This window comes from Oncorhynchus gorbuscha, unplaced genomic scaffold (assembly GCF_021184085.1).
Source record: "Oncorhynchus gorbuscha isolate QuinsamMale2020 ecotype Even-year unplaced genomic scaffold, OgorEven_v1.0 Un_scaffold_103:::fragment_2:::debris, whole genome shotgun sequence".
NCBI lineage: Eukaryota > Metazoa > Chordata > Actinopteri > Salmoniformes > Salmonidae > Oncorhynchus > Oncorhynchus gorbuscha.
In genome coordinates this window covers 431,006-458,760 of record NW_025744396.1, presented here as the reverse complement: position 1 = coordinate 458,760, position 27,755 = coordinate 431,006, and the positions used below count along the sequence as shown (strand labels likewise).

General features: G+C 42.2%; 1 protein-coding gene across 1 annotated transcript in view; it reads right to left on the bottom strand.

Annotated features, from left to right (window-relative positions):
• The window catches only part of LOC124016881 (WW domain-containing adapter protein with coiled-coil-like), a 67,681-nt gene that overhangs the window by 9,127 nt on the left and 30,799 nt on the right, over positions 1-27,755 (bottom strand). The window contains exons 7-9 of the mRNA XM_046332222.1: positions 21,292-21,534; positions 5,921-6,043; positions 5,618-5,766 (exon numbers count right to left, since the gene is read on the bottom strand). Coding sequence (XP_046188178.1) covers positions 5,618-5,766; positions 5,921-6,043; positions 21,292-21,534 — 515 coding nt within the window. The remainder of the gene's footprint in view (positions 1-5,617; positions 5,767-5,920; positions 6,044-21,291; positions 21,535-27,755) is intronic.

Sequence of the window (27,755 nt, the reverse complement as noted above, 5' to 3'; positions counted from 1 at the left end):
TAAAGTTTAACCTCTAGTGACACCCCATCACGTGAACGGGATCGTTTTCATCATCTTACACTAATTAGCATAACACAATGGACAAATCTTCCTAGAAAATATTCCGATTCATGAAAATCACAAGTGAAATATATTGGAACACAGTTTAGCCTTTTGTTAATCATCCTGTCATCTCAGATTATCAAAATATGCTTTACAGCCAATGCTAGACAAGCATTTGTGTATGTTTATAATAGCCTAGCATAGCATTATGCCTTGCTAGCAGCAAGCAACCGTGTCACGGAAATCAGAAAAGCAATCAAATTAAATAATTTACCTTTGATGAACTTCGGATGTTTTCACTCACGAGACTCCCGGGTAGATAGCCAAAGTTCATTTTTTCCCCAAATATGATTTTTGTAGGCGAAACAGCTCCGTTTGTTCTTCACGTTTGGCTGAGAAATCGCCCGGAAATTGCGGTCACCACAACGCCTAATTCCCCCCCCCCCAAATTAGCTCCATAATATTGACTGAAAAATGGCAAATGTTGTTTAGAATCCATCCTCATTTATCTAGGACCGATTGGAGTAATGGCTACCCTTGTACTTTACGCGAGAGTCTCTCTCGGAGCCACCAATGTGCCCCCATACGGCTATTCTTCAACAGAAATGCGTAAAACTATGTGACAATGCTGAAGACACCATGGGGAATACGTAGAAAGCGTAAGCTCGTTGATGGTACACTCACAGCCATATAGGGAGTCATTGGAACGCAGCGCTTTCAAAACCTGGGGCACTTCCGGATTGGATTTTTCTCAGGCTTCCGCTTGCAACATCAGTTCTGTTATACTCACAGACAATATCTTTACAGTTTTGGAAACGTTAGCGTTTTCTATCGAAAGTTGTCAATTATATGCATATTCTAGCATCTTTTCCTGACAAAATATCCCTTTTAAAACGAGAACATTTTTTTCCCCAAAAATGAAAATTACTGCCCCCTATCACCAACAGGTTAATGGCTGTGATAGGAGAAAATAAAGGATGGATCAACAACATTGTAGTTACTCCACAATAATAACCTAATTGACAGAGTGAAATGTAAGAAGCCTGTACAGAATTTAAAAAACATTCCAAAACCTCCTGTTTGCAACAAGGCACTAAAGTAATACTGCAAACAATATGGCAAAGCAATTTACCTTATGTCCAGAATACAAAGTGTAGTAATGGATTTGCCTCAAACATTTGCCTCAAGCATAGAGGTGGCTGAATTATATTATGGGTATGCTTGCAATCTTTAAGGACTGGGGAGATTTTGAGCTAAGTAGACAAAATCCTGAAGGAAAACCTGGTTCAGTCTGCTTTCTACCAGTCACTGGGATATGAATTCATCTTGATCAATAACTAATTTGAGAGCTTGAAGAACTTAGCGTGGAAAGCTCTTAGATTCTTGCCCAGAAAGACTGCTGTAATCACTGCCAAAAGGTGATTCTAAATGTACAGACTCAGGGGTGTGAATATTTATGTAAATGAGATGTCTATTATATTGTCAATTAATTTGCCAACATTCCTAAAATACATTTACACTTTCTCATTATAGGGTATTGTGTGTAGATGGGTGAGAATTTTGAATTCAGGCTGTAACACAAGGAATAAATCAAGAGGTATGAATACATTCTGAAGGCACTATTTCATCAGTAGACTAATAAATGAAATGCTTTTGAGTTGTAGTGGGAGGACCACACAACATGTCATCACGTGACTCCCAAGTTTACTTCGATATAATAGTTACATCAATATATACAAAAGTGGTCAGACGACACGGATGCAGGACTGTTTTGCTCGCAAAGACTGGAATATGTTCCGGGATTTATTCAATGGCAATGGGGAGTACACCACCTCAGTCACCGGCTTCATCAATAAGTGCGTCGATGAACCAGAAGCCTCAGATTATAGGCAACATCTGCACTGAGCCAAAGCCATGAGCTGTCGCTTTTAACCTCTCTGGGATGTGGGAAGCTAGCATTCCACCTGGCCAAAAGCCAGTGAAAATGCAGAGCGCCAAATTCAAATAAATGACTAAAAATCAAACATTCATAAAATCACACATGTAAGATACCAAATTAAAAGCTACACGTTGTGAATCCAGCCAACATGTCAGATTTCAAAAAGGCTTTTTGGCAAAAGCAAACAATGCTATTATCTGAGGATAGCACCATAGTAAACAAAGAGAGAAAACATATTTCAACCCTGCAGGCGCGACACAAAACGCAGAAATAAAAATATAAAATCATGCATTACCTTTGACGAGCTTCTTTTGTTGGCACTCCAATATGTCTCAAACATCACAAATGGTCCTTTTGTTCGATTAATTCCGTTGATATATACCCAAAATGTCCATTTATTTGGCGCGTTTGATCCAGAAAAACACCGGTTCCAACTTGCTACACTACAAAATACCTCAAAACATGTCAAACTACTTTTGTCATACAACTTTAGGTATTTTTAAGTAAATAATCGATTAAATTAAAGACTGGGTGATCTGTGTTCAATACAGGAAGAAAACAAACTGACGCTACCTTTCTGGTCACGTAACAGTACACTTGAAGTGACCCTCGTTTTGAACAGGGCTACTTCTTCATTACACAAAGGAAAAACCTCAACCTATTTCTAAAGTCTGGTGACAGCTAAGGATCTGCAAGAAGGTCCCTTAAAAATCTGGATTCCCAATGAAAACCCATAGAAAAGAGAGTGACCTCAAAAAAAAGTAATCTGAATGGTTTGTCCTCGGAGTTTCGCCTGCTTCATAAGTTCTGTTATACTCAGACATGATTCAAACAGTTTTAGAAACTTCAGTGTTTTCTATCCAAATAATATGCACATCTTACCTTCTGAGGATGAGTAGCAGGCAGTTGAATTTGGGCATGCATTTCATCCGGACGTGAAAATACTGCCCCGTCACCAAGAAGTTAAGGAGCAGGACTAACCCGGAAGCTTATAAGAAATCCCACTCTGACCGCCGACGAACCATCAAACAGGCAGAGCGTTTAATACAGGACTAAGGAGGAATCCTACTACACCGGCTCTGACGCTCGTTGGATGTGGCAGGGCTTGCAAACTATTATGGACTACAAAAAGGAAACCCAGCCACAACCCAGTGACTCGAGACAACCAGACGGGCTAAATGCCTTCAATGCTTGCTTCGAGGAAAGCAACACTGAAACATGAACGTGAGCACCAGTTGTTCCCAGACGCCAGTGTGATCACGCTCTCCGTAGCAGATGTGAGCAAGACCATTAGCCTCTTAACGATGGGACTATTTTTTTCAATTTGCTGAAAATGAGCAAGACTGTTAAACAGGTCAACATTCACAAGGCCAGATGGATTACCAGGGCATGTACTCAAAGCATGCGTGGACCAACTGGCAAGTGTCTTCATTGATATTTTCCCCCTTTCCCCCCTACCAAGTCAGTGATACCTACATGTTTCAAGCAGATCAGAGGTCCCTGTGCCCAAGAAAGCAAAGGTTACCTGCCTAAATGACTACCGCCCCATAGCACTTATTTACATTTACATTTAAGTCATTTAGCAGACGCTCTTATCCAGAGCGACTTACAAATTGGTGCATTCACCTTATGACATCCAGTGGAACAACCACTTTACAATAGTGCATCTAAATATTTTAAGGGGGGGGGGGGTGAGAAGGATTACTTTATCCTATCCTAGGTATTCCTTAAAGAGGTGGGGTTTCAGGTGTCTCCGGAAGGTGGTGATGAAGTGCTTTGAATGGCTGGTCACATCATCCTGGAAACCCTAGCCCACAAATTCACGTACCGCCCCAACAGATCCACAGACACAATCTCTATTAAACTCCACACTGTCCTTTCACACCTGGACAAAAGGAACACCTATGTGAGAATGCTGTTCATTGACCACAGCTCAAGTGTTCAACACCATAGTGCCCACGAAGCTCATCACTAAGCTAAGGACGCTGGGATTAAACACCTCCCTCTGCAACTGGATCCTGGACTTCCTTACCGGCCACCACCAGGTAGAAAGGGTAGGCAACACCACATCTGCCACGCTGATCCTCAACACAGGAGCACCACAGAGGTACGTGCTTAGATCCCACCTGCACTCCCAAGCAAAACTCCAACACCATCTTTAAGTTGGCTGACTGCCTGACTACAAACAACAATGAGAGAGCCTCTATGGAGGTCAGAGACCTGGCAGTGTGGTGCCAGGAGAACCTCCTCTCCCACAATTTCAGCAAGACAACTTCAGGACTACAGGAAAAGGAGTGCCAAACACGCTCCAATTCACATCGATGGGGCTGTAGTGGAGCAGGTTGAGAGTTTCAAGTTGCTTGGCGTCCACTTCCTGAGCGGTATGATGACTGCGTGGTCCCATGCCATGGTGTTTATACTTGCATACTATTATTTGTACAGATGAAAGTGGTATCTTCAGGCGTTTGGAAATTACGGTCCAAGGATGAACCACACTTGTGGAGGTCTGGTTCATCCTTTTTTCTGAGGTCTTGATTTTCCCATGATGTCAAGCAAAGAGGCACTGTTTGAAGGTAGGCCTTGAAATACATCCACAGGTACACCTCCAATTGACTCAAATGAGGACACTTGGCTTTAGAAGCTTCTGATAGGCTATGACAGTTTTGGGAATTTTCCAAGCTGTTTAAAGGCACAGTCAACTTCATGTATGTAAACTTCTGACCCACTGTAATTGTGTGGGTCAGTGAATTATAAGTGAAATAATCTGTCTGTAAGCAATTGTTGGAAAAAGTACTTGTGTCATGCACAAAGTAGATGTCCTAACCGACTTGCCAAAACCAGTTTGAAGAAATTTGTGGAGTGGTTGAAAAACAAGGTTTAATGACTCCAACCTAAGTGTATGTAAAAATGTTGATTTGACATGGCTGTCTCAAAAAATGGACATCAAAATATTCAAATATAATGATATAATTCAAAAGATCCCCAATGATTGTACAGAGCAGTAGCAGAGTTTCTGTCTAGATCAATTGCCATTCTCTGACCTTGGCTAATACATATTTCTTTGCCACGGTATTGTTTTGGTATTGAGTATCGTAATACTAAACCTGGTATGGAAGTCCAAATTCTGGTATTGTGACAACACTACATCACTTAAACACTGAACCTGGGTATGATTTAGGCCAGTTTGTGATGCTGTGAAACACCAACAGAAAATACTTCTAGGCTCAGACCAGCTAGGTTATAAAGCCAACACAAATACTACCATTCCCTTCACTCATTTACATTACATACAGAACAAGACAGCCAATACTTGTAATGCGACACATTGATTGAACAGAGTTGCTCTGCAGGCAGAGTGAGGTAGACATGGCTTCGCCTACTTTAGACAGAGGTTCGAGGCAGGAAGTAGGCTGCTAGGCAGGCAGTAGTTAGTATATTAGACTGGCAAGGCTTTTTTTCACTACTTGGTCTTTTGACCAATCACATCAGATCCTTTTCAGAGCTGATACGATTAGTCAAAAGAACAATTAGTGAAAAAAATATTAGAATTGGGCTGTATGTCTAAAAGCAGCCAAATAGACATGGCCAGAGTGGTAGTAGTAGACCATAGACCAGAGTGGTAGTAGTAGACAGTACCTTGTTCTGTGAGGCTACAGGGGGGGTGCTGAGCAGGGCTTTGTGGTGACCAGCGTTGTTCTGCGGCGTGCTGATCCTGGGAGACACGTAGGAGCGGGGAGAGGAGGCGTCTGACGTCAACGACATGGGGGACTGGTTTGACTGCTGGGCTGTTGGGGGTAACAGAGGGTGGAGAATTAGACATCTATCTGGTTTAGATACTTTATAAATCAACAGTGGCAAGTTGGAATAGGAAGGTTGCCATTGTGGATCTAAAAACAAACAAGGAAGCCAGATAAAACAACAGGGTGGCTGAAGGCCTACCTTGGTTGGAGAGCTGGGCTGCTTGGGAGAGCAGAGTAGTGATGTTGAAGGCTGACGGGCCGGCTGTGAGGATCTTATGAAGCAACGACTGTAACGACGCTTGAGTGACAGCAGCTTTGAGGACTGGAAAGAGAAGGAAAAAAATAAAAAATGAGTGAAGAAAGCTTAGAAATATGGGCTTTTATCTAAAACCATAACATAAGATGATCCCTAACATCACCCCTGTTTTAGAGCCATCAGATAGGCCACACTAAGTGCGCGACCAAACAAAATGTAAACAATGGAGCAAATTAAATTCTATAACTACTCTCTAGCTGGTAAAAATGTATTTTGACGTAGGAGCAAACTTAATCAGGATGGATTGGGCAATATTACCATAGTATCGACTAGCGTTGATGATTGACAGCCATCGTCGATGGTGATCTCGTGATGTGACAGACAATGGTTTACCATATTTGAACTTCACTGGAGCCGCGCATAAAGCCGCAGAACTGAGATGGTTAGCGCCCAAGTGAAATTGAGTAAACGGCCTATTCCCATTTGGTACAACCTGTTTCAATAGAGCAGAACACAAGAGAGGAATCTAGGCTAGACAGAGCGGTGAATTTCACCAAGGCAGTGCAAAATGTCCAGTCAGAAAACATAGTTTAACTTTTTCCTCACTCTGTCATATGCATGGGCTTTATAGACAAAAACTATTCACTTAATTTTTTTATTTTTATAAATTGGACACTCCAATATAGTGTCTAGAGGTGTATTAAAAAAATAAAAATGCTCTCCATTCAATATCACTTTGGGCTACTATGCTTTCATCGTTCTTTGCATGAAACACAGGCATGCAAGGTAAAAAACCGAATGTCCAATATAGCCTATCATAGAAGCTTTACGACAAACTATTTCCCTAATAGCTCTTGACGGTACTGTTGTCCTAAAGTTGCCACTTTCAGTCTTGTTCTTTTTGAATGTGAGAGGCTATAGGCCTAGGCTATTCTCAATCACAGCTTTATGAGAACTGGAACAAACATTAGACTTAAGAGAAAAGGACAAGGCAAAGCAATTAGTATCCAGTTCTTTAGACTGTAGACCACATATGTCAGAGTCAAGGCCCGCGGGCCACATCCGGCCCGCGAGAAGGTTTTTTACGGCCCCTGGGATGATCTTGATTTGTTATTAGAACCGGCCCGCAGACCGCAGCAAGCCGGCAGCCCGCAGATCTTTTACACGCACCAATACTACATTTCCCACAATGCAACGGTGACGCACCGAGCAGTAGGCTGCTTCATTTCAATATTTATTGGCACAGCAGTTGTCAGCATCACAGTAAAATTAACTTTCAGATACCCATCAAAAATGGCAAAACGGAAGGTGGACACTGAGAACCGGGGGTTTCAAACAAGGTGGGAGTCGGAGTATTTGTTCACGGAGGTAGCTGGAAAACCTGTGTGTCTTCTGTGTGGAGAAAGTGTGGCGGTACTGAAAGAGTATAATCTGAGACGACATTATGAAACGAAACACGCGGACAAAAACAAGAATATGGACATGGAACAAAGGCTACAAAAGGCAGAGGAATTAAAACGAGGCCTCAAATCTCGACAGGCTCTGTTCAAAAAAGCCAAATCACAAGGCCAGGCTGCTGTCAAGGCCAGTTTTATTTTGGCAGAAGAGATCGCTAAATCAGCCCGGCCATTTACGGAGGGGGATTTTCCGACGGAGCACCTGCGATGTGTGGACACAGGAGCGGACTGGTGGCGAAGATACGGGAAAAGATGCAAGAGGAAAACGCGACAGGTGAGCTGACAGCTTATCATTGTATCATACACCAGGAAGCGTTGTGCGGTAAAGCCTTGAAAATGGAGCATGTAATGAGCATCATCACGCGCACAGTTAACTTTATCAGAGCCAAAGGTTTGAATCACCGCCAGTTCAAGGCATTTCTGACGGAGTTAGAAACGGAGCATGGTGATTTGCTTTATCACACAGAGGTGCGATGGCTAAGCCAGGGAAAGGTGCTTCAAAGATGTTTCGAGCTTCGTGAGGAGATTTGTCTGTTCTTGGACAGCAAAGGGAAAGACACAACACAACTCCGAGACGAAATGTTTCTGTGTGAAATGGCTTTTCTGTGTGACATTACGAGTCATCTGAATGCAATGAACTTGCAGCTGCAGGGTCGGGATCGTGTCATCTCTGATATGTACAGTACAGTGAAGGCATTTAAAACCAAACTGTGCGGCAGTGGGTGCTGCGGAGTTCGCCCGTTTCCTCCCGACACAATGCCCCAGCTGCGCATCCAGGCTGCTCAAACGTTGTCTATGTTTGGCAGCACATACCTGTGTGAACAACTGTTTTCTTTGATGAACTTGAACAAAACATCACACAGAAGTCGACTTACTGCTGAACACCTCCACTCAATTCTGAGGATTTCCTCAGCTCAGAGCCTTACCCCGAACATTGATGAACTTGTGGAAAAGATGGGACACCACCAAGTATCACCCTCAACCTCAAACAAGTGAACATTACTGTGCAATCACATATTTAGAGTTTTTACTCAGTTCAAGTTTAAAAGTTAAAGTTTAATATTTGTTTTCACTGCATGTTACTTCTCCTTAAACAAAGTGTTGTTTTTGATTAATAGATTTTTGCACTTTATTTTATTGTATTTCAATCCAATTATATTTTAAAAATATTTCAGTTGAGTGGATGATAGAAAATTGCTATTATTGTTTTTTTCTTTGAAGTAAATTTAGCCCACTTTTGCTAAAATAGAAAATATAGGCTACTGATGGTGCCTTGAATACCGGTTTCTTTCATTTAATGTTCATGTTATGGGGATTTTTATATAAAGGAAATTTGTCTTTTGTGTCTGTTGAAAATTAAAGATTACCGACAGAGCCATAAGAAAATATTGCTTTATTTATCTGATCATATTGGAATATATTTGTTAGGTTTTCAGTAGGTTCAATTAGGTTCACTAGACTATATGCGTCATTTAAAAAATTTTCAATGAACATTCGAACAGTCCGGCCCTCGGCTTGTAGCTAAATTTTTTATTTGGCCCTCCGTCCATTTGACTTTGACACCCCTGCTGTAGACTATGCTTCTATCCAACCCATGATTTATTATGTAACTCACTGGGACGATAAACCGAAAATTACAGACATTTGAGTCATACTAAAGCAATTTTGCATATGTCGGTATTTTTCGATGATTACACAATATTCCTTCATGTCGTTTCATTTGAACTAAGACTACAGCAGCCAACCAGAGCTGTGTTCTATTCCATGTTCCCACACCTGTTGGCAGTTCTCAAGTGATGTTACGTGTAGCTTCGCTCATTAGCGGGGGGAAATGAACAGCAATGAAGAACATGCAGTCCAAGAAATCCAAGAACAAATAATGACAAAGGAGGATGCAGTGTTGGTTGTTGGGACTTACTTTGGTTTTAAACCTAGTGACATTGAGCAGCGTGAGGCAGTGTGCTTGAACTGTCGCAAAACTATAGCAACCACTCAAGGAAACACAAGCATGTTAACCTACCATTTGAAACACAGGCATGTAACACAGCATGACGAAGAAAAATGAGGCAGAGGCCAACAAGCGACATGACAAGAGCCCAGGCAACAATCCATTATGGAATAGTTTGCTTGCACACACAAACACACAACTCCCTATGCAACACAAGCATTTAGCTTCACCCGCAATAACATCTGCTAAATATATGTGACTGATAACAATTGATAATTTGATTTGAATACATTCTGACTGAAGGAATGAATGATATAACAGATGCCATAACGTACCACATTGCAAATGACATGGCCCCAATTTAAACAATTGATCAGCGGGTTCAAGAAGATGGTTCACACTCTGGACAAGAAATACCAAATGCCACGTACAAGAAATGTCATGCCAAAATAACATCGGAGCTGAAAGCGGTGTACTATTTCGTGACAACAACTGTAGCCCTACATGTAATTGACACTGCACTACACCGATGCAGTTTATAAGCTGCGCAGCCGGTGCTTGCAGACTACCACACTGGGGAGATAATAGCCCAGGCCAGGGGCTGCAAGACTCGTTAGAAGCCTGGGAATCAGCCAAAGGAAAAGCATCAAACGTTATGAAAGCCACCAACCAAAATGGATGAACGCGGTTTCTGTGTTTTGGCCATCGACCTCTCCACGCGATCGGTGGCAAAAAGTTACAGGCCTACATTTTGATTGTATTTGGGGCAAATAATATGCGGCAATTACCAAACATCAACATAGTGACAGACTTGAACTTGGTTCGAAATATTATTACATTCAAAATCAGAATTAAGAAATCAATGCATAACTAAATGAATGTTTAAAATACAGGGCTCTGTCTGTAGCAGCGTTATATCATGATGATATATGATGGATCACCTGGTAACCAAATAATGGAGAGTACCTGTAGTCTTGCTAACACCAGCCTTTACATCAGTGCAGCTCGCTGTGTAGTCACGTGCGGCGCAAGTCAGCCAGGCTAGAGTAACTGTGCACTTCAACCCAAAAAAATAGATTGCAATTGATCAATTACGATATAGGTTTTTGTCCATGACGCCAGCTTTAGCCCGCTCCTAATCAGCCGACTGTCACTTGGTTCCATCAGACACACCTGTTCCATACTGATGAAACTCTACCAGAAAGTAATATTAGAAAGGATTTTCCCACACTTATAATTTTGTAATGATTCATCCACTTGATGCAATAATGGCGCCAATGTATAGGGCTGCTGTGCTTCAAGCGCTTTAGCAGTATTTACATTATTTGCCCAGGAAATCAGCGTGGCGGTAACTCAAGCATTACCAGCAATACGACTTTCCTGAACCGGATGCTTTGTTCGTATCCCCCAGGGCAATTGAACTGATGCCAGAGGTTGTTCCAAAACTCAGCTGGTGGAATGGAGGCACTCAGAGATGACTTTTAGTCCAACTCAGGAGGCGCACACACCACCCACCGCTTCAGAGTAGATTACTTTCTAATGTTCATTCTCTGGATAATAAAGTTTATGAGCTGTGGTCAAGGATTTCCTTCCAGAGAATAATCAGGGAGTGTAACATACTCTTTCACGGAAACATGGCTCTGAGGATAGTCCGTTCAGCCAGTTGGTTTCTCAGTTCATTTGGGCAAACGGGAATAAATCTCTCTCCGGGAAGAAGAAGAGCGGGGTTGTATGTTGCATGATTAACTACTCATGGTGTGACTGTGATAATATACAGGAACTCAAGTCCTTTTGTTCATCCAACCTAGAATACCTCAAATGCAGACCGTATTACCTCCAAAAGATAATTATCTTCGGTTAGTCACAGCCGTGTATATTCCCCCTCAAGTCGATACCACGATGGTCGTCAAAGAACTTCACTGGACTTTATGCAAACTAGAAACCACATATCCTGAGGCTGCATTTATTGTAGCTGGGGATTTTAACAATGCAAATTTGAGGAAAACGTTACTGAAGTTCTATCAACACATCGACTTAAAACACTCAACCACTGCTACTCCAGCTTCCAGGATGCCTACAAGGCCCTCCCTTCGGGCAAATCTGATCACGACTCGATGTTGCTCCTCCCTTCCTATAGGCAGAAACTCACACAGGAAGTACTCGTGCTAAGGACTACACCGATGCTGGTCTGACCAAATTGGAATTCCACGCTTCAAGATTGTTTTGATCACGCGGACTGGGATATGTTCCAGGTAGCCTCCGAGAACAACAGACAAATATACTGATACGGTGACTGTGTTAATCAGGAAGTGTTGTACCCACTGAATTTTAAAACCTACCTTAACCAGAAACCATGGATAGATGGCAGCATTCGCGCAAAACTGAAAGCGCAAAACACCGCATTTAACCATGGCAAAGTGACTGGGAATATGGCCGAAAACAAACAGCGTAGTTATTCCCTCCGTAATGCAATCAAACAGGTAAAACGTCAGTAAAGAGAAAGTGAAGTGGCAGGGTCTACAGACAATAACGGACTACAAAGGGAAAACCAGCCACGTCGGAGACACAGACGTCTTGCTTTCGGACAAACTAAACACCTTCGCCGCTTTGAGGATAACACTGCAACCAACGCGGCCCGTCACAAAGGAGTGTGCGCTCTCCTTCTCTGTAGTCAACGAGAGTAAGACATTTAAGCGTGTTAACCCTCGCAAGGCTTTCAGGCCAGACGGTCTCCCTAGCCACGTCCGTAGCACTTCTGTCAAGAGTGCTTTGCGAGAGTAGTCAAGGATCATATCTCCACCGTACCTGACAACCTAGACCCACTTCAATTTGCTTACCGCCCCAACAGAACCAAAGACGATGCCATTGCTCTGCCCTATCCCATCTGAACAACAGGATTACCCATCTAAGAATGCTGTTCATTGACTATAGCAGTCAACACCATAGTACCCTCAAAGCTCATCATTTAGCTCGAGGCCCTGAGTCTGAAACCCGTCCTGGGCAACTGGTTCCTGGACTTCCTGGCGGGCCACCCCCAGGTGAACCTCTTAGAACCACCCATCCCGGATCCGGGAGAATTGTCATCAACAACGCTGAATAGCATAGCGCCACAGTCAAATAATTTAACTAGAAAATATTCGTATTCATGAAATCACATGTGCAATATAGGAAAACACAGCTTAGCCTTTTGTTAATAGGCCGTTTACTTTGGGAACGTTATTTTTCCAAACATAAAATGGTGCCCCCTAGCTTCAAGAGGCTGATCCTCAACACTGGGGGCCCACAAGGATGTGTGCTCAGCCCCCTCCTGTACTCCCTGTTCACCCATGACTGCGTGGCCATGCATGCCTCCAACTTAATCATCAAGTTAGCAGACGACAACAGTAGTAGGCCTGATTATCAACAATGACAAGACAGCCTACAGGGAGGAGGTGAGGGCTCGGATTGTGGTGCCAGGAAAATAACATCTCACCCAACGTTAACAAAACAAAGGAGGAAACAGCAGAGGGAGCACCCCCCCATCCGCATCGATGGGACCGCAGTGGAGACGATGGAATGCTTCAAGTTTCTCGGCATACACATCACTGACAAACTGAAATGGTCCACCCACACAGAGTGTTGTGAAGGCTGAAGAAATGCATCTTGTCACCTAAAACTTTTATAGATGCACAATCGAGTGTCCTGTTGGGCTGTATCACCGCCCAGTATGGCAACTGCACCGCCCGCAACTGTAGAGCTCTCCAGAGGGTGGTGCGGTCTGTCAAACGCATCATGGGGGCAAACTACCTGCCCTCCAGGACATCTACAGCACCCGTAATCACAGGAAGGTCAAAAAGATCAAGGACAACCAACCGAGCCACTGCCTGTTCACCCCGCTATCATCCAGAAGGAGAGGTCAGTACAGGTGCATCAAAGCTGGGACAGAGAGACTGAGAAATAGCCATCTCAAGGCCACCAGACTGTTAAATTGCCATCACTAGCACAGAGAATGCTGCATATATACATGGACTTGAAATTACTGGCCACTTTAATAATGTTGAAGTATTTTACATTATTCATCTCATATTAAAGTTTATTTATATTTAACTAGGCAAGTCAGTCGCTCTGACATCGTTCGTCCAAATATTTATATATTCTTAAGTCCATTCCTTTAGATTGTGTGTATTGTTACAGATTCCTGCAATGTTGAAGCTAGAAACACAAGCATTTCTTTACATGCGCAACATCTGCTAAACACGTGTATGTGACAAATAAAATTTGATTTAGCTTGCGATTTAGCCCTATAGCCCAACGGTGGTTTTAGCAGCGTCTTATTTTGTATTTTATTTTAAGCATGTATTTTTTAGGGGGTTGGCCAATAGTGTGCAATATCATCATATATCAATATCTTTTATGAGTACACAATTACGACAGGACAAAGGTTGACGTCACCCAACTCTATAACACGCAGGACAAATTCACCGGAGTGTAAGGGCTGAGGTCTTACCGGCTCTCAACCAATCATGCCATTTTGTTGGTTTTTCGTGTTGTTCATAACTTGTTTTGTACATAATGTTCCTGCTACCTCTTATAACCAAAAAGAACTTCTGGACATCAGAACTGGGATTATTCACCTCAAATTAGACGAGAAGTTACACTCAATGAGTCGGACATGAAGGATATCCCAGACACATGACCAGGCCCCAATCCCCGTGATTCGCTGGAGAAGGAAACGGAGATTGAAGCAAAAGATCAGGGTGCCTGCCTTGCGAGGATCAGGCAACGAATGGCTAATCTGAGTTTGCCTTCCGTTCTGCAAGCTAACTTTCAATCACTGGAAAAGAAATGGGACGAACTGAAAGCACATATATCCTACCAACGGGACATTGAAAACGGTAATATCTTATGTCTCACCGTGTAGTGGCTGTACAGCTGGAGGGTTATAGACTATCAGCAGGATAGAACACCAGCCTCTGGTAAGACAAGAGGCAGGGGCATATGCATTTATGTAAACAGCTGGTGTGCGATATCTAAGGAAGTCAAAGTTTGGCTCGCCTGAGGTCGAGTATCTCCTGATAAGCTGAAGACCACACTATCTACCTAGAGAGTTTCTGTATTTTTCGTAGCCGTCTACATACCAGAGCAAGGTTGGAACAAAAACCGCACTCAATGAGCTGTATTCCCCCATAAGCAAACAGCAAAATGCTCTCCCAGTGGCCGGTAACTTGAATGTAGGGAAACTTAAATCAGTTTTACTGAATTTCTATCAGCATGTTAAATGAGCAAACCAGAGGGGGGAAAAATTAAATAAAATCTAGACCACCTTTACTCCACACACGGAGCTCTTCCTCAACCCTTCATTTGGCAAATCTGACCATAACTCTATCCTCCTGATTACATGCAAAAATTAAAGCTGGAAGCACCAGTGACTCCGTTAATTTTTTAAAAAAGTGGTCAGATGAAGCAGATATTAAACTACAGGACTGTTTTGCGTGCAGACTGGAATTTGCTCTGGGACTCTTTCGATGGCATTAAGGAGTGCACCACAGTCATTGGCTTCATCAATAAGTGCATCGATGACGTCGTCCCCACAGTGACTGTATGTACATACCCCAACCAGAAGCCATGATTACAGGCAACATTCGCACTGAGCTAAAGGGTAGAGCCTTCACTTTCAAGGAGCGGGACTCTAACCCGGAAGCTTATAAGAAATCCCGCTATGCCCTCCGACGAACCATCAAACAAGCAAAGTGTCAATAAAGGACTAAGATTGAATCGTACTACACCAGCTCCGAAGCTCATCGGATGTGGCATGGCTTGCAAACTATTAGACTACAAAGGGAAGTACAGCCGAGAGCTGCACAGTGACACAAGCCTACCAGAGGAGTTAAATGGCTAGCTAGTAAGTGGGGTGCGCGCTAATAGCGTTTTAAACGTCACTCGCTCTGAGACTTGGAGTAGTTATTCCCCTTGCGGCTTTTGTGGAGCAATGGGTAACGCTGCTTCGAGTGTGGCTGTTGTCGATGTGTTCCTGGTTCGAGCCCAGGTAGGGGCGAGGAGAGGGACGGAAGCTATACTATTCCACTGGCAATACTAAAGTGCCTATAAGAACATCCAATAGTCAAAGGTACATGAAATACAACATTGTATAGAGAGAAATAGTCCTATAATTCCTATAATAACTACAACCTAAAACCTCTTACCTTGGAAGTCTCATGTTAAAAAGGAACCATCAACTTTCATATGTTCTCATGTTCTGAGCAAGGAACTCAAAACCTTAGCTTTTTTAAATGGCACATATTGCACTTTTACTTCTCCAACACTTAGTTTTTGCATTATTTTAACCAATTTGAAAATGTTTCATTTATTTGAGGCTAAATTGATTTTATTGATGTATTATATTAAAATAAGTGTTCATTCAGTATTGTTGTAATTGTCATTATTACAAATAAATAAATAATTGTAAAACTTGTATTAAAAAAATAATCTCTTTTCAAATCGGCATCGGCTTTTTTTGGTCCTCCAACAATCAGCATAGAAAAATCATAATCGGCCGACCTCTACTTTGTACCTCACTATTGTTGTCACGATACCATAATTTTGACTCCGATAGCCATACCAGGTTTAGTATCACGATACCATTGGATTAAAAAGGTATATTAGCCAAAGTTACAGAATTGCACTTTATCCAGACAGATCTTTTGAGTTCAATATCATTACATTTTTAACCTTTTGTCAATTTTTCAGAGAAAGCTATGTATGCATTAATGAATCAATTTGCTTTTACCAAACTACATAACGGTAATAATTTATTTGAATGGTAAATCTGTTGATAAACTTGGTAAATAAAGATGTAGCCAAGAAAAATTTACAATACAGACTTAATTCCATCAAGTGGAGTATGGGCATACATTGAATTATTGAGCTTGTATTGGCTGACTTCATGGAGCTTACATCTCTTTGCCTTCCATTTGGGACTTATTTTATTGTACTTAACATGCATAGAAGAAGCAATATTTTTATAACAGAGTATGCTGTCCGTTTAAGACCTAATGACCCCCCCCACCCCACCCCCAGATGTGAGGCAAGAGAGACGACGTGAACGAATAACGTTTTTGGCAGTGACTGAAAATCAGCATTTTTTTCATTATGGTTTGCATGTCATCACAAAGTACTAGGGGAGTGAATGGATGTTGGCTTCAGCTGTAAGCTAGCAAGGAAAATTAGCCTACAAAGCTGGAAGCTACTGGTATCTTCTTGCATTGTGTTCTAGCCTGTAATGGACTGTTTTGCAAACAGTAAATAACAGTTGCAACATTTCTACATTCTGTGTTGCATTATTCAAGTGTGTTAACTTCTGTGCAGCATGAGTGGGGAGATAACATGATGCAGCCCAGACTCCCAGTGAGTAAAGTGGTTCCTCAGGACAGGTTAGGAGCTAGCAATGAATAAGTGTAGCATGCACGGTGCACTCGCACTATAAGGGGACATCGGCTGCGCTGATAGACAGACAACCTCTCAATTAGTAGACAAAGTACAGAAAGTTTAATGTTCTAGTATAGAAGCACACTAAAATTGCAACACTACATCAATATGCAATTTTACGTGTTTTTGTTTGTTAGAGAGTGGACCTCAAAACGTAAATAGCATCTCATAGTTATGCAATGTTTCTAACAAATCTGAAATGGTCACGGCACAGAATACAATTTGAAACCTGAAGGCACACATGCTTGAAAACAAGTAATAAAAGCATTACAATGTCTTTGAGTATCTTATGTTGGCTTCAAGTAAAGATATTGCATTCTGGGCCATGCTCAGGGATCATAAAGCAGTCAGAGAGGATGACACGCTCGCCCCAGACAGCCAGTGCCAGCCATGTTCTTTTCTGCATGGCCAGTCATTGGTGCATATTGAAGCAGGATTGGGCTGCTGCAGAGCCCCGGTCTGTGTGACAGAGGGCCCCGCTGAGCACATTTGCTCTGGAGCACTTAAGCACCAGGCATGACACGCCAGACAGGGTCAGCCTCCAACCAACCAGACCCTGACTAATAGTAGCATTAGAACACAGGGCGGCAGGTAGCCTAGCGGTTAAGAGCCTTGGTCCAGTAACTGAAAGGTTGCGGTTTTGAATCCGAACCGACTGGGAGAAAAATTTGAAGATGAGCCCTTGAGGAAGTCGCTCTGGATAAGAGCATCTGCTACCTTTTGTAAACATGACACAAACTACACCAAGAGAGGGAAAGACACATTGTGTCAGATCGTCGAATGAGCATTCAAATACATTTTTACATCACCAAATTATTAGATGGTCAGATTCACGTGAAAACATGAAATGACCCAGAAAATCAAGACATAATTCGATGAACAAAACAATAACATTCAAAATGGGTGACCATTTCCTTTAATGCAGACATGGCTGTCACTCATTATATATATACACAGTGGGGCAAGAGAGTATTTAGTCAGCCACCAATTGTGCAAGTTCTCCCACTTAAAAAGATGAGGGAGGCCAGTAATTTTCATCATAGGTACACTTCAACTATGACAGACAAAATAAGAAAAAAAATCCAGAAAATCACATTGTAGGATTTTTTATGAATTTATTTGCACATTATGGTGGGAAATAAGTATTTGGTCAATAAAAAAAGTTTCTCAATACTTTGTTATATACCCTTTGTTTGCTATGACAGAGGTCAAATGTTTTCTGTAAGTTTTCACAAGGTTTTCACACACCGTTGCTGGTATTTTGGCCCATTCCTCCATGCAGATCTCCTCTAGAGCAGTGATGTTTTGGGGCTGTTGCTGGGCAACACATACTTTCAACTCCCTCCAAAGATTTTCTATGGGGTTGAGATCTGGAGACTGGCTAGGTCACTCCAGGACCTTGAAATGCTTCTTACGAAGCCACTCCTTCGTTGCCCGGGCGGTGTGTTTGGGATCATTGTCATGCTGAAAGACCCAGCCACGTTTTCATGTTCTTTGGATGCAACTCAGCATTCTTTGTCCTCCAAACACAACGAGTTGAGTTTTTACCAAAAAGTAATATTTTGGTTTCAACTGACCATATGACATTCTCCCAATCTTCTTCAGGATCATCCAAATGCTCTCTAGCAAACTTCAGACGGGCCTGGACATGTACTGGCTTAAGCAGGGGGACACATCTGGCACTGCAGGATTTGAGTCCCTGGCGACATAGTGTGTTACTGATGACAGGCTTTGTTACTTTGGTCCCAGCTCTCTGCAGGTCATTCACAAGGCCCCCGCGTGCGGTTCTGGGATTTTTGTTCACCTTGTGATCATTTTCACCCCACGGGGTGAGATCTTGCGTGGAGCCCAGATCGAGGGAGATTATCAGTGGTTTTGTATGTCTTCCATTTCCTAATAATTGCTCCCACAGTTGATTTCTTCAGACCAAGCTGCTTACCTATTACAGATTCAGTCTTCCCAGCCTGGTGCAGGTCTACAATTTTGTTTCTGGTGTCCTTTGACAGTGCTTTGGTCTTGGCCATAGTGGAGTTTGGAGTGTGACTGAGGTTGTGGACAGGTGTCTTTTATACTGATAACAAGTTCAAACAGGTGCCATTAATACAGGTAACGAGTGGAGGACAGAAGAGCCTCTTAAAGAAGAAGTTACAGGTCTGTGAGAGCCAGAAATCTTGCTTGTTTGTAGGTGACCAAATACTTATTTTCCACCATAATTTGCAAATAAATTCACTGAAAATCCTACAATGTGATTTTCTGGATTTTTTTCTCATTTTGTCTGTCATAGTTGAAGTGTAAGTATGATGAAAATGACAGGCCTCATCTTTTTAAGTGGGAGAACTTGCACAATTGGTGGCTGACTACATACCTTTTTACCCCACTGTATATGTGTGTTTTAAATGCAATGATATGTGTGTTTTAAATGCAATGATATGTGTGTTTTAAATGCAATGATATTGAACTCAAGACACCAAACGACTGAAGAAGTAGCTGAGTTGATCTGTCAGAATCAAGAGCCATTCTGTGACTGGCTAATATGCCTTGATATCGAGTATCATGATACTAAAATTTGTAAGTCGCTCTGGATAAGAGCGTCTGCTAAATGACGTAAATGTAAATGTATCGAAATCAAAATTCTGGTATCATGACAACATTACCACACAGTCAGGCACCACTACCAATATGGAAGACCTCAGAAGAAAAGGCAGCTCACTCCTAGGTTGGACAACATGTGGGTGTATGCATACACAGGTAACCTGTTAGTCAAGTGTACATACAATTGAAGTTGGAAGTTTACATACACTTAGGATGGGGTCACTAAAACTCGTTTTTCAACCACTCCACAAATTTCTTGTGGCAAGTCAGTTAGGACATCTACTTTGTGTATGACAAGTAATTTTTCCAACAATTGTTTACAGATATTATTTAACTTATAATTCACCGTATCACAATTCCAGTGGGTTAGAAGTTTACATACACTAAGCTGACTGTGCCTTTAAACAGCTTGGGAAATTCCCGAAAATTATGTCATGGCTTTGGAAGCTTCCGATAGGCTAAGTGACATCATTTGAGTCAATTGGAGGTGTACCTGTGGATGTATTTCAAGGCCTACCTTCAAACTCAGTGGGAAAATAAAAATAAATAAAAAGAAAATCACCAAAGACCGCAGGGGAAAAAAAGTTATAGACCACCACAGTCTGGTTCAAACGCCTGAAGGTACCACGTTCATCTGTACAAACAATAGTAAACAAGTAAACACCATGGGACCACGCAGCCGTCATACTGCTGAGGAAGGAGACTCGTTCTGTCTCCTTGTGGTGAACGTACGTTGGTGCGAAAAGCGCAAATCAATCCCAGAACAAAAGGCAAAAGATCTTGTGAAGATGCTGGAGGAAACAGGTACAAAAGTATCTATATCCACAGTAAAACGAGTCTTATATCGACATAACCTGAAAGGCCGCAAAGCAAGGAAGTAGCCACTGCTCCAAAACCGCCATAAGAAAGCCAGACTACGGTTTACAACTGCCCATGGAGACAAAGATCATCCTTTTTGGAGAAATGTCCTCTGGCCTGATGAAACAAAAATTGAACTGTTTGGCCATAATGACCAAACCTCGCAAATGGGTTTTCCAAAGGGACAATGACCCCCAGCAAACTTCCAAAGTTGTGACAAAATGGCTTAAGGACAACAAAGTCAAGGTATTAGAGTGGCCATCAAAGCTCTGACCTCAATCCCATAGAAAATGCGTGGGCAGAACTGCAAAAGCGTGTGCGAGCAACGAGGCCTACAAACCTGACTCAATTACATCAGCACTGTCAGGAGGAATGAGCCAAAATTCACCCAATCTATTATGGGAAACTTGTGGAAGGCTACCCGAAAAGTTTGACCCAAGTTTAAACAATTTAAAGGCAATACTACCAAATACAAATGTTGTGTATGAAAACATCTGACCCACTGTGAATGTGAAATAAATCATTCTCTACTATTAGTCTGACATTTCACATTCTTAAAATAAAGTGGTGATCCTAACTGACCTAAAGACAAGACATTTTTACAAGGATTAAATGCCAGGAATTGTGGAAAAACTGAGTTTAAATGTAAAGGTGTATGTAAACTTCCCGACTTCGACTGTACCTGCCTAGTACCTGTGTAGTGTCCTCAGAGGGGGGTAAAAGAAAGGTTGAAAGACTACTGGTCTCAGTCACAATCATGACCAAAACAAACACTTCAATCTTAATTTGCTTCAGAGACATTCAGCATACCCTCTATCGTGTTTGTGTGTCTGAGCTATTACAGTGTTGTGGATAGAAGGGTAAGAGAATACTGGGTCTAAGAGAAACAGATGGCGATGACCCATAATTTGCTGGCTGCGAAATCATTTACCACCATAACCCTCACATGTAAGACTCTTCAGATGACATGGTGTGTACGCACGTGACTTTCTTACCCTCGTTGATCTTGGCCATGTCGACGCTGGCATTGTTAAGCTGTAGGGCGGTCTGAAGTGCTGGGAGGAGCTGTCTGAGCAGTGAGGGGTCCTGGAGCAGAGGGGTATGGATGGGGGACTGCAGGACTGGGGACACGGGCACCGTGGTAGAGGCCGAAGAGGAACCGGGGGTAACCGATGTGGGGTTCAGGCCCGAGCCTGAGGAGGACGCCAATGCTGGCTGCTTCTCCGTCTGGGCTGATTCTGTGGAGGGAGGAGAGGAGGAAGGAGTGAGGGAGGCAGCCTTGTCAGATCTCAAATGTGAAAAGCATTCGCACATCCAGTTATGATTCGCACATCTGATCACAATTTTTTTGCAGGTGCATTTAACCTGCTGTGACTAGGGGGCAGTTTTTTCATTTTTGGAAAAATAACAATCCCAAAGTAAACAGGATATTTTGTCAGGACAAGATGCTAGAATATGCATATAATTGACAGCTTAGGATAGAAAACACTAAAGTTTCCAAAACTGTAAAAATATTGTCTGTGAGTATAACAGAACTGATATTGCAGGCGAAAGACAGAAAAATCCAATCCGGAAGTGACTCATGTTTTGAATGCTCTGCGTTCCGATGCGTCCCTATTGAGCAGTGAATGGGCTATCAACCAGATTACATTTTTCTATGTAATTCCCCAAGGTGTCTACAGCATTGTGACGTAGTTTCGTGCATTTATGTTGAAGAATAAGCGGCTACATTGCGCAAGTGGTCACCTGATGGCTCTGAGTGATTCTTGCGTAAAATACAGAGGTAGCCATTTTTCCTCTCGCTCCTACTGAAAACCCAATTGTCCCGGTGGATATATTATCGAATAGATATTTGAAAAACATCTTGAGGATTGATTCTAAACAACGTTTGCCATGTTTCTGACGATATTATGGAGCTAATTTGGAATATTTTCCGGCGTTGTCGTGACCGCAATTTCCGGTTGATTTCTCAGCCAAACGTGAAGAACAAACGGAGCTATTTTGCCTACAAAAATAATATTTGAGATTTTGTTTTACATTTACTATCTAACTGGGAGTCGTGTGAGTGAAAACATCCAAAGCTCAAAGGTAAACGATTTAATTCTATTGCTTTTCTGATTTGTGACCAAGTTACCTGCTGCTAGCTGGACATAATGCTATGCTAGGCTATCGATAAACTATCGCTAACGTCCCACCAGGCCAACATCCAGGTGAAACTGCAGAGTGCTAAGATTCTAAATACACCATGTTATAGTAAACATTTTTGTAAATACATACATCTTAAATAATTTAAAAGATGAACGTCTTATTAATCCAGCCGCTGTGTCAGATTTCAAACAGGCTTTACTGCGAAAGCAAACCATGCGATTTTTTGAGGACAGCTCCCCGCACACACAAGTATTACTAGCATTTTCCAACCAAGCATGAATTAGCGTCACGAAAGTCAGATAATAAAATAAATTGCTTACCTTTGAAGATCTTCCTCTGGTGGCAATGCCAAGTGTCCCAACTACACAGTGAATGTTCGTTTTGTTTGATAACATCCATTTTTATAGCCTAACACATAACATTTGTAAACCGCTTGCGTCGTGATTTCCGTCTCATTCAACTTTGGATGAAGCGTTCATGGTAATTACACACACTAAACATACATTTATCCAGTTGTTGGTGTTGGTTTCAATCCTCTGGTTGTTACTACCACAACCATACTTCACTGTTCTTTTCCCTGGACGTATTGACCGAAACAAACCGTTTTGAAGACACCAATCAACGACCTCATTGCACACCAATGTTAGGACCGGTCTATCATTGATTGACTGCATTTTGGCCCAATGACCACTGATCATCTTGAAATCTAGCTTGGAAGATAGCCAATGAGTTGAGGTAAACGGCAATATGTAATGGTTATACGTTTGAAGACCAGCCTTTGTCGTAAACTCTGGTGTAAAAGAGGTTAATTCGCCATTGCAAATCCTACTTGACGGAGCCACGAGTGTTACGTATAGCAGTACAGGGTCAATAGAATTTTCAACAAGTTTATATATTCAAATTATGGCGAATAAATCAGGAAAAGCTAAAACAAAGTCTAGGTATACAGATTTAACCCAAATTATAGAGGAAATTGATAGAGAAAGCGAGACAGTAAATAGTTACCCTCGTTATTTACATTTTTAAAATATTTTTTTTTACATATATATTTTTTGGTGTGTGTTAGAATAGCATTTATGTATATAGTTATTTCCTTCAAAATGTATCACTGTACCAATTTGGCCACTTGGGTACATTTGGTTACATTTGTGTGGGACACTTGAGTGACTTCATGCTCAATGTCATGTAGCTCGCTCATTTTTTATGTTCTGTCTAAACCTTTGCTCAGCTATTGTTGCCATCTTATGTTCTTCATTCAAATCATCCCCAGCATCCTATATGTATATTTGGCTGTTCTTGGTCGTTTGAAAGATGATGCAGCAACAATAAAAACAGAAAATGTATGTTTATTTCCTTGTATTTTCTTCTACCAGATCTATTGTGTTATAGTCTCCTACATTAAATTCACATTTCCACAGAATTCAGTGTTTCCTTTCAAATGATACCAATAATATGCATATCCTTGCTTCTGGGACTGAGCTACAAGGCAGTTAGATTAGGGTATGTCTTTAGGGGAAATTGAGAAGGGGGGGTACCCCAAAGAAGTTAAGAGGCCAAGACGAAAGCTTAGCCTAATAAACAAGTGATACTGGCAAGTGCAGTGTACAAGAATGCCTCTGTCTGGGCAACAGACACGTTTATTAAAGACAGGGTCCGCACCAGTGGAAACTGCCTCAAAAGTGAAATCGCATTTTCAAATGACAGCTCAGCAAGTGGGTGTGTCGAGCGAGTGACATTCATATAGTAGGGTCTGAAATTATTGACACTTGATAAAGATGAGCAATAATGACTGTACAAAATATATTGTATACTCAATTGGGTAACACTTAACTTGACACCCAGTGTCATAACACATCATGACATGGTCATAACAGCTGACAGAACTTGTCATTCCACATTTACACCTGTTGTGGCAGTGCCTTCAGACGTTTTCCACATTTTGTTACGTTACAGTCTTATTCAAAAATGTCTCAATCTACACAATAAAAAATAAATATTCAGACCCTTTGCTATGAGACTCGAAATTGAGCTCAGCTGCATCCTGTTTCCAATGATCAGACTTGAGGTTTCTTCAACTTGATTGCAGTCCACCTGTGGTCAAGTCAATTGATTGGACATGATTTGGAAAGGCACACACCTATCTATATAAGGTTGACAGTGCATGTCAGAGCAAAAACCAAGCCATGAGGTCGAAGGATTTGTCCGTAGAGCTCCGAGATGGGAATGTGTCGAGGCACAGATCTGGGGAAAGGTATCAAAACATTTCTGCAGCATTCCCAGCGAAACTGAGCAATCGGGGGAGAAGGGCCTTGCTGAGAGAGGTGACCAAGAACCCGATGGTCACTCTGACAGAGCTCTAGAGTTCCTCTGCGGAGGACAGAAGAACCTTCCAGAAAGACAACCATTTCTGCAGCACTCCACCAAATCAGGCCTTTATGGTAGAGATGTCAAACAGAAGCCACTCCTGAGTTCAAGGCACATGACAGCCCCCTTGGAGTTTGCCAAAAGGCACTTAAAGGACCATGAGAAACAAGATTATCTGGTCTGATGAAACCAAGAAACTTGGCCTGAATGCCAAGCATCATATCTGGAGGAAACCTGGAACCATCCCTACAGTGAAGCATGGTGGTGGCAGCATCATACTATGGGGATGTTTTTTAGCGAAAGGGACTGGGAGACAGTGCTCTAACCACTAGACTACCTGCCTCCACAGGTAGCCTAGTATAGAGAGATCCTTGATGAAAACCTGCTTCAGAGTGCTCAGGATCTCAGACTGGGTCGAAGGTTCACCAACAGGCACCTGAGAGGCGCAGCGGTCTAAGGCACTGTATCGCAGTGCTAGAGGAGTCACTACAGACACTGGTTCTATTCCAGGTTGTATCACAACCGGCCGTGATCGGGAGTCCCATAGAGTGGCGCACAATTGGCCCAACACAGTCTGGGTTCATCATTGTAAATCAATGTGTTAACTGACTTGCCTAGTTAAATAAAAATACATGTTAAAAACAGGCAATGACCCTAAACACTCAGCCAAGACAATGCAGGAGTGGCTCTGAATGTCCTTGAGTGGCCCAGCCAGAGCCCGGTCTTGAACCCGGCTGGGTCTGAATACTATGGTAAATGTCATATTTCAGGTTATTTTTAATAAATTAGCAAAGATTGCTAAAAATCTATTTTTGCTTTCTCTATGGGGTATTGTGTGTAGATTCATCCAAGTTGGTAGAGTCACAAGCGATGTAGTCATTGAATGCTAGGAATATGGGACCAAATAACCTTGACTGCTTTATTTATAATAATTTTCAGGGGTGTCAATTTTGACCCCTACCTAACTTTTGATGTATGTTTAGCAAATTGTAAATATACTTTCCCCATTTTCTTGAACATACAATATTGCTCATCTTTATCAAGGGTGTCAACTTCAGACCCCACTGTACACAGTAGTTCTAGTTTGGATAAATATTCTATTGTTTCAAACCATCTCAAATCAACAGGATTTTGAAGTCTGGTTAGAAGCCCCTGCTAGTCTGTCCTCCCCATTTGGCTGTACAGCACAGGCACACACTCACCAACATGAGCCACCACCACTCCTGCAGTATCTCCAGTAAGTGACTACACTTTCACTGACAATGACAGTCTTAGATTAAAATGATCTGAAAACACCAAGTCACAAATACCAGAGAATTATAAGAGTGGTTTTGAACGTCAACGGTGAAGATGCGACTCTGGGATGCTGGCCTTCTAGGCAGAGTTACAAAGAAAAAGCCATATCTCAGACTGGCCAATAAAAATAAAAGATTAAGATGGGCAAAAGAACAGACACTGGACAGAGTCGGAGTTGGAGTCGCCTCTTCACGGTTGACTTTAAGACTGGGTACTATTTAATGACCCTGCTGGTTGAGTTCTTGAGAGGTATCTGTTACTCAACTCTAATGTACTGGTCCTCTTGCCCAGTTGTGCACCGGGGCCTCCCGAACCTCTTTCTATTCTGGTTAGAGACAGTTTGTGCTGCTCTGTGAAGGGAGTAGTACACAGCGTTGTACAATATCTTCAATTTCTCGCATGGAATAGCCTCCATTTCTCAAAACAAGAATAGACTTACGAGTTTCAGAAGAAAGGTCTTTGTTTCTGGACACTTTGAGCCTGTAATTGAACCCACAAATGCTGACGCTACAGATACTCAACTAGTCTAAAGGCCAGTTGTATTCCTTCATTAATCAGAACTACAGTTTTCACCTGTGCTAACAATTGCAAAAGGGTTTTCTAACACAACGTGCCATTGGAACACAGGAGTGATGGTTGCTGATAATGGGCCTCTGTACGCCGATGTAGATATTGCATAAGATAAAAAGCCGTTTCCAGCTACAATAGTCATTTACAACGTCTACACTGTATTTGATGTTATTTTAAAGGACAAAAATGTGATTCTTTCAAAAACAAGGACATTTCTAAGTGACCCCAAACTTTAGAACGGTAGGGTAAGTCATAAAATATATTCACCCCACCCAGTGCTGTAATCAAAACTTACCAGAAAGTGTAACAGAATAACTTTACGTCCGTCCCCTCGCCCATACCCGGGCGCGAACCAGGGACCCTCCGCACACATCAACAACAGTCACCCACGAAGCATCGTTACCAATCGCTCCACAAAAGGCGTGGCCCTTGCAGAGCAAGGGGAGCTACGACTTCAAGGTCTCAGAGCAAGTGACGTAACCGATTGAAACGCTATTTAGCGCACACCGCTAACTAAGCTAGCCGTTTCACATCCGTTACACTCACCCCCCTTTTGACCTTCCTCCTTTTTCCGCAGCAACCAGTAATCCGGGTCAACAGCATCAATGTAACAGTATAATTTTAAACCGTCCCCTCGCCCATACCCGGGCGCGAACCAGGGACCTTCTGCACACATCAACAACAGTCACCCACGAAGCATCGTTACCCATCGCTCCACAAAAGCCGCAGCCCTTGCAGAGCAAGGGGAACTACTACTTCAAGGTCTCAGAGCAAGTGACGTAACCGATTGAAACGCTATTTAGCTAGCCGTTTCACATCCGTTACAAAAGCATGTAGTCCTTGGCTCAGACAGTGTAATAGTGTGGGCTCAATAGCATCTCATTAGTGTGCAAGATCTTGAGAATCAGCTGTACATGTGATGGAAGAATGCACTGTGCATGCAGAGGGTTGCAATTCCATTGAATTGGGGATAGTTTAACCAAAATATGCCACAAGACCTAGAATTGCCTTATGTATATCCCACAAAAAAAGGTTCACTGTTATAAGGCAACATTTTTCATGAATTTAAGCTAAATTTCAA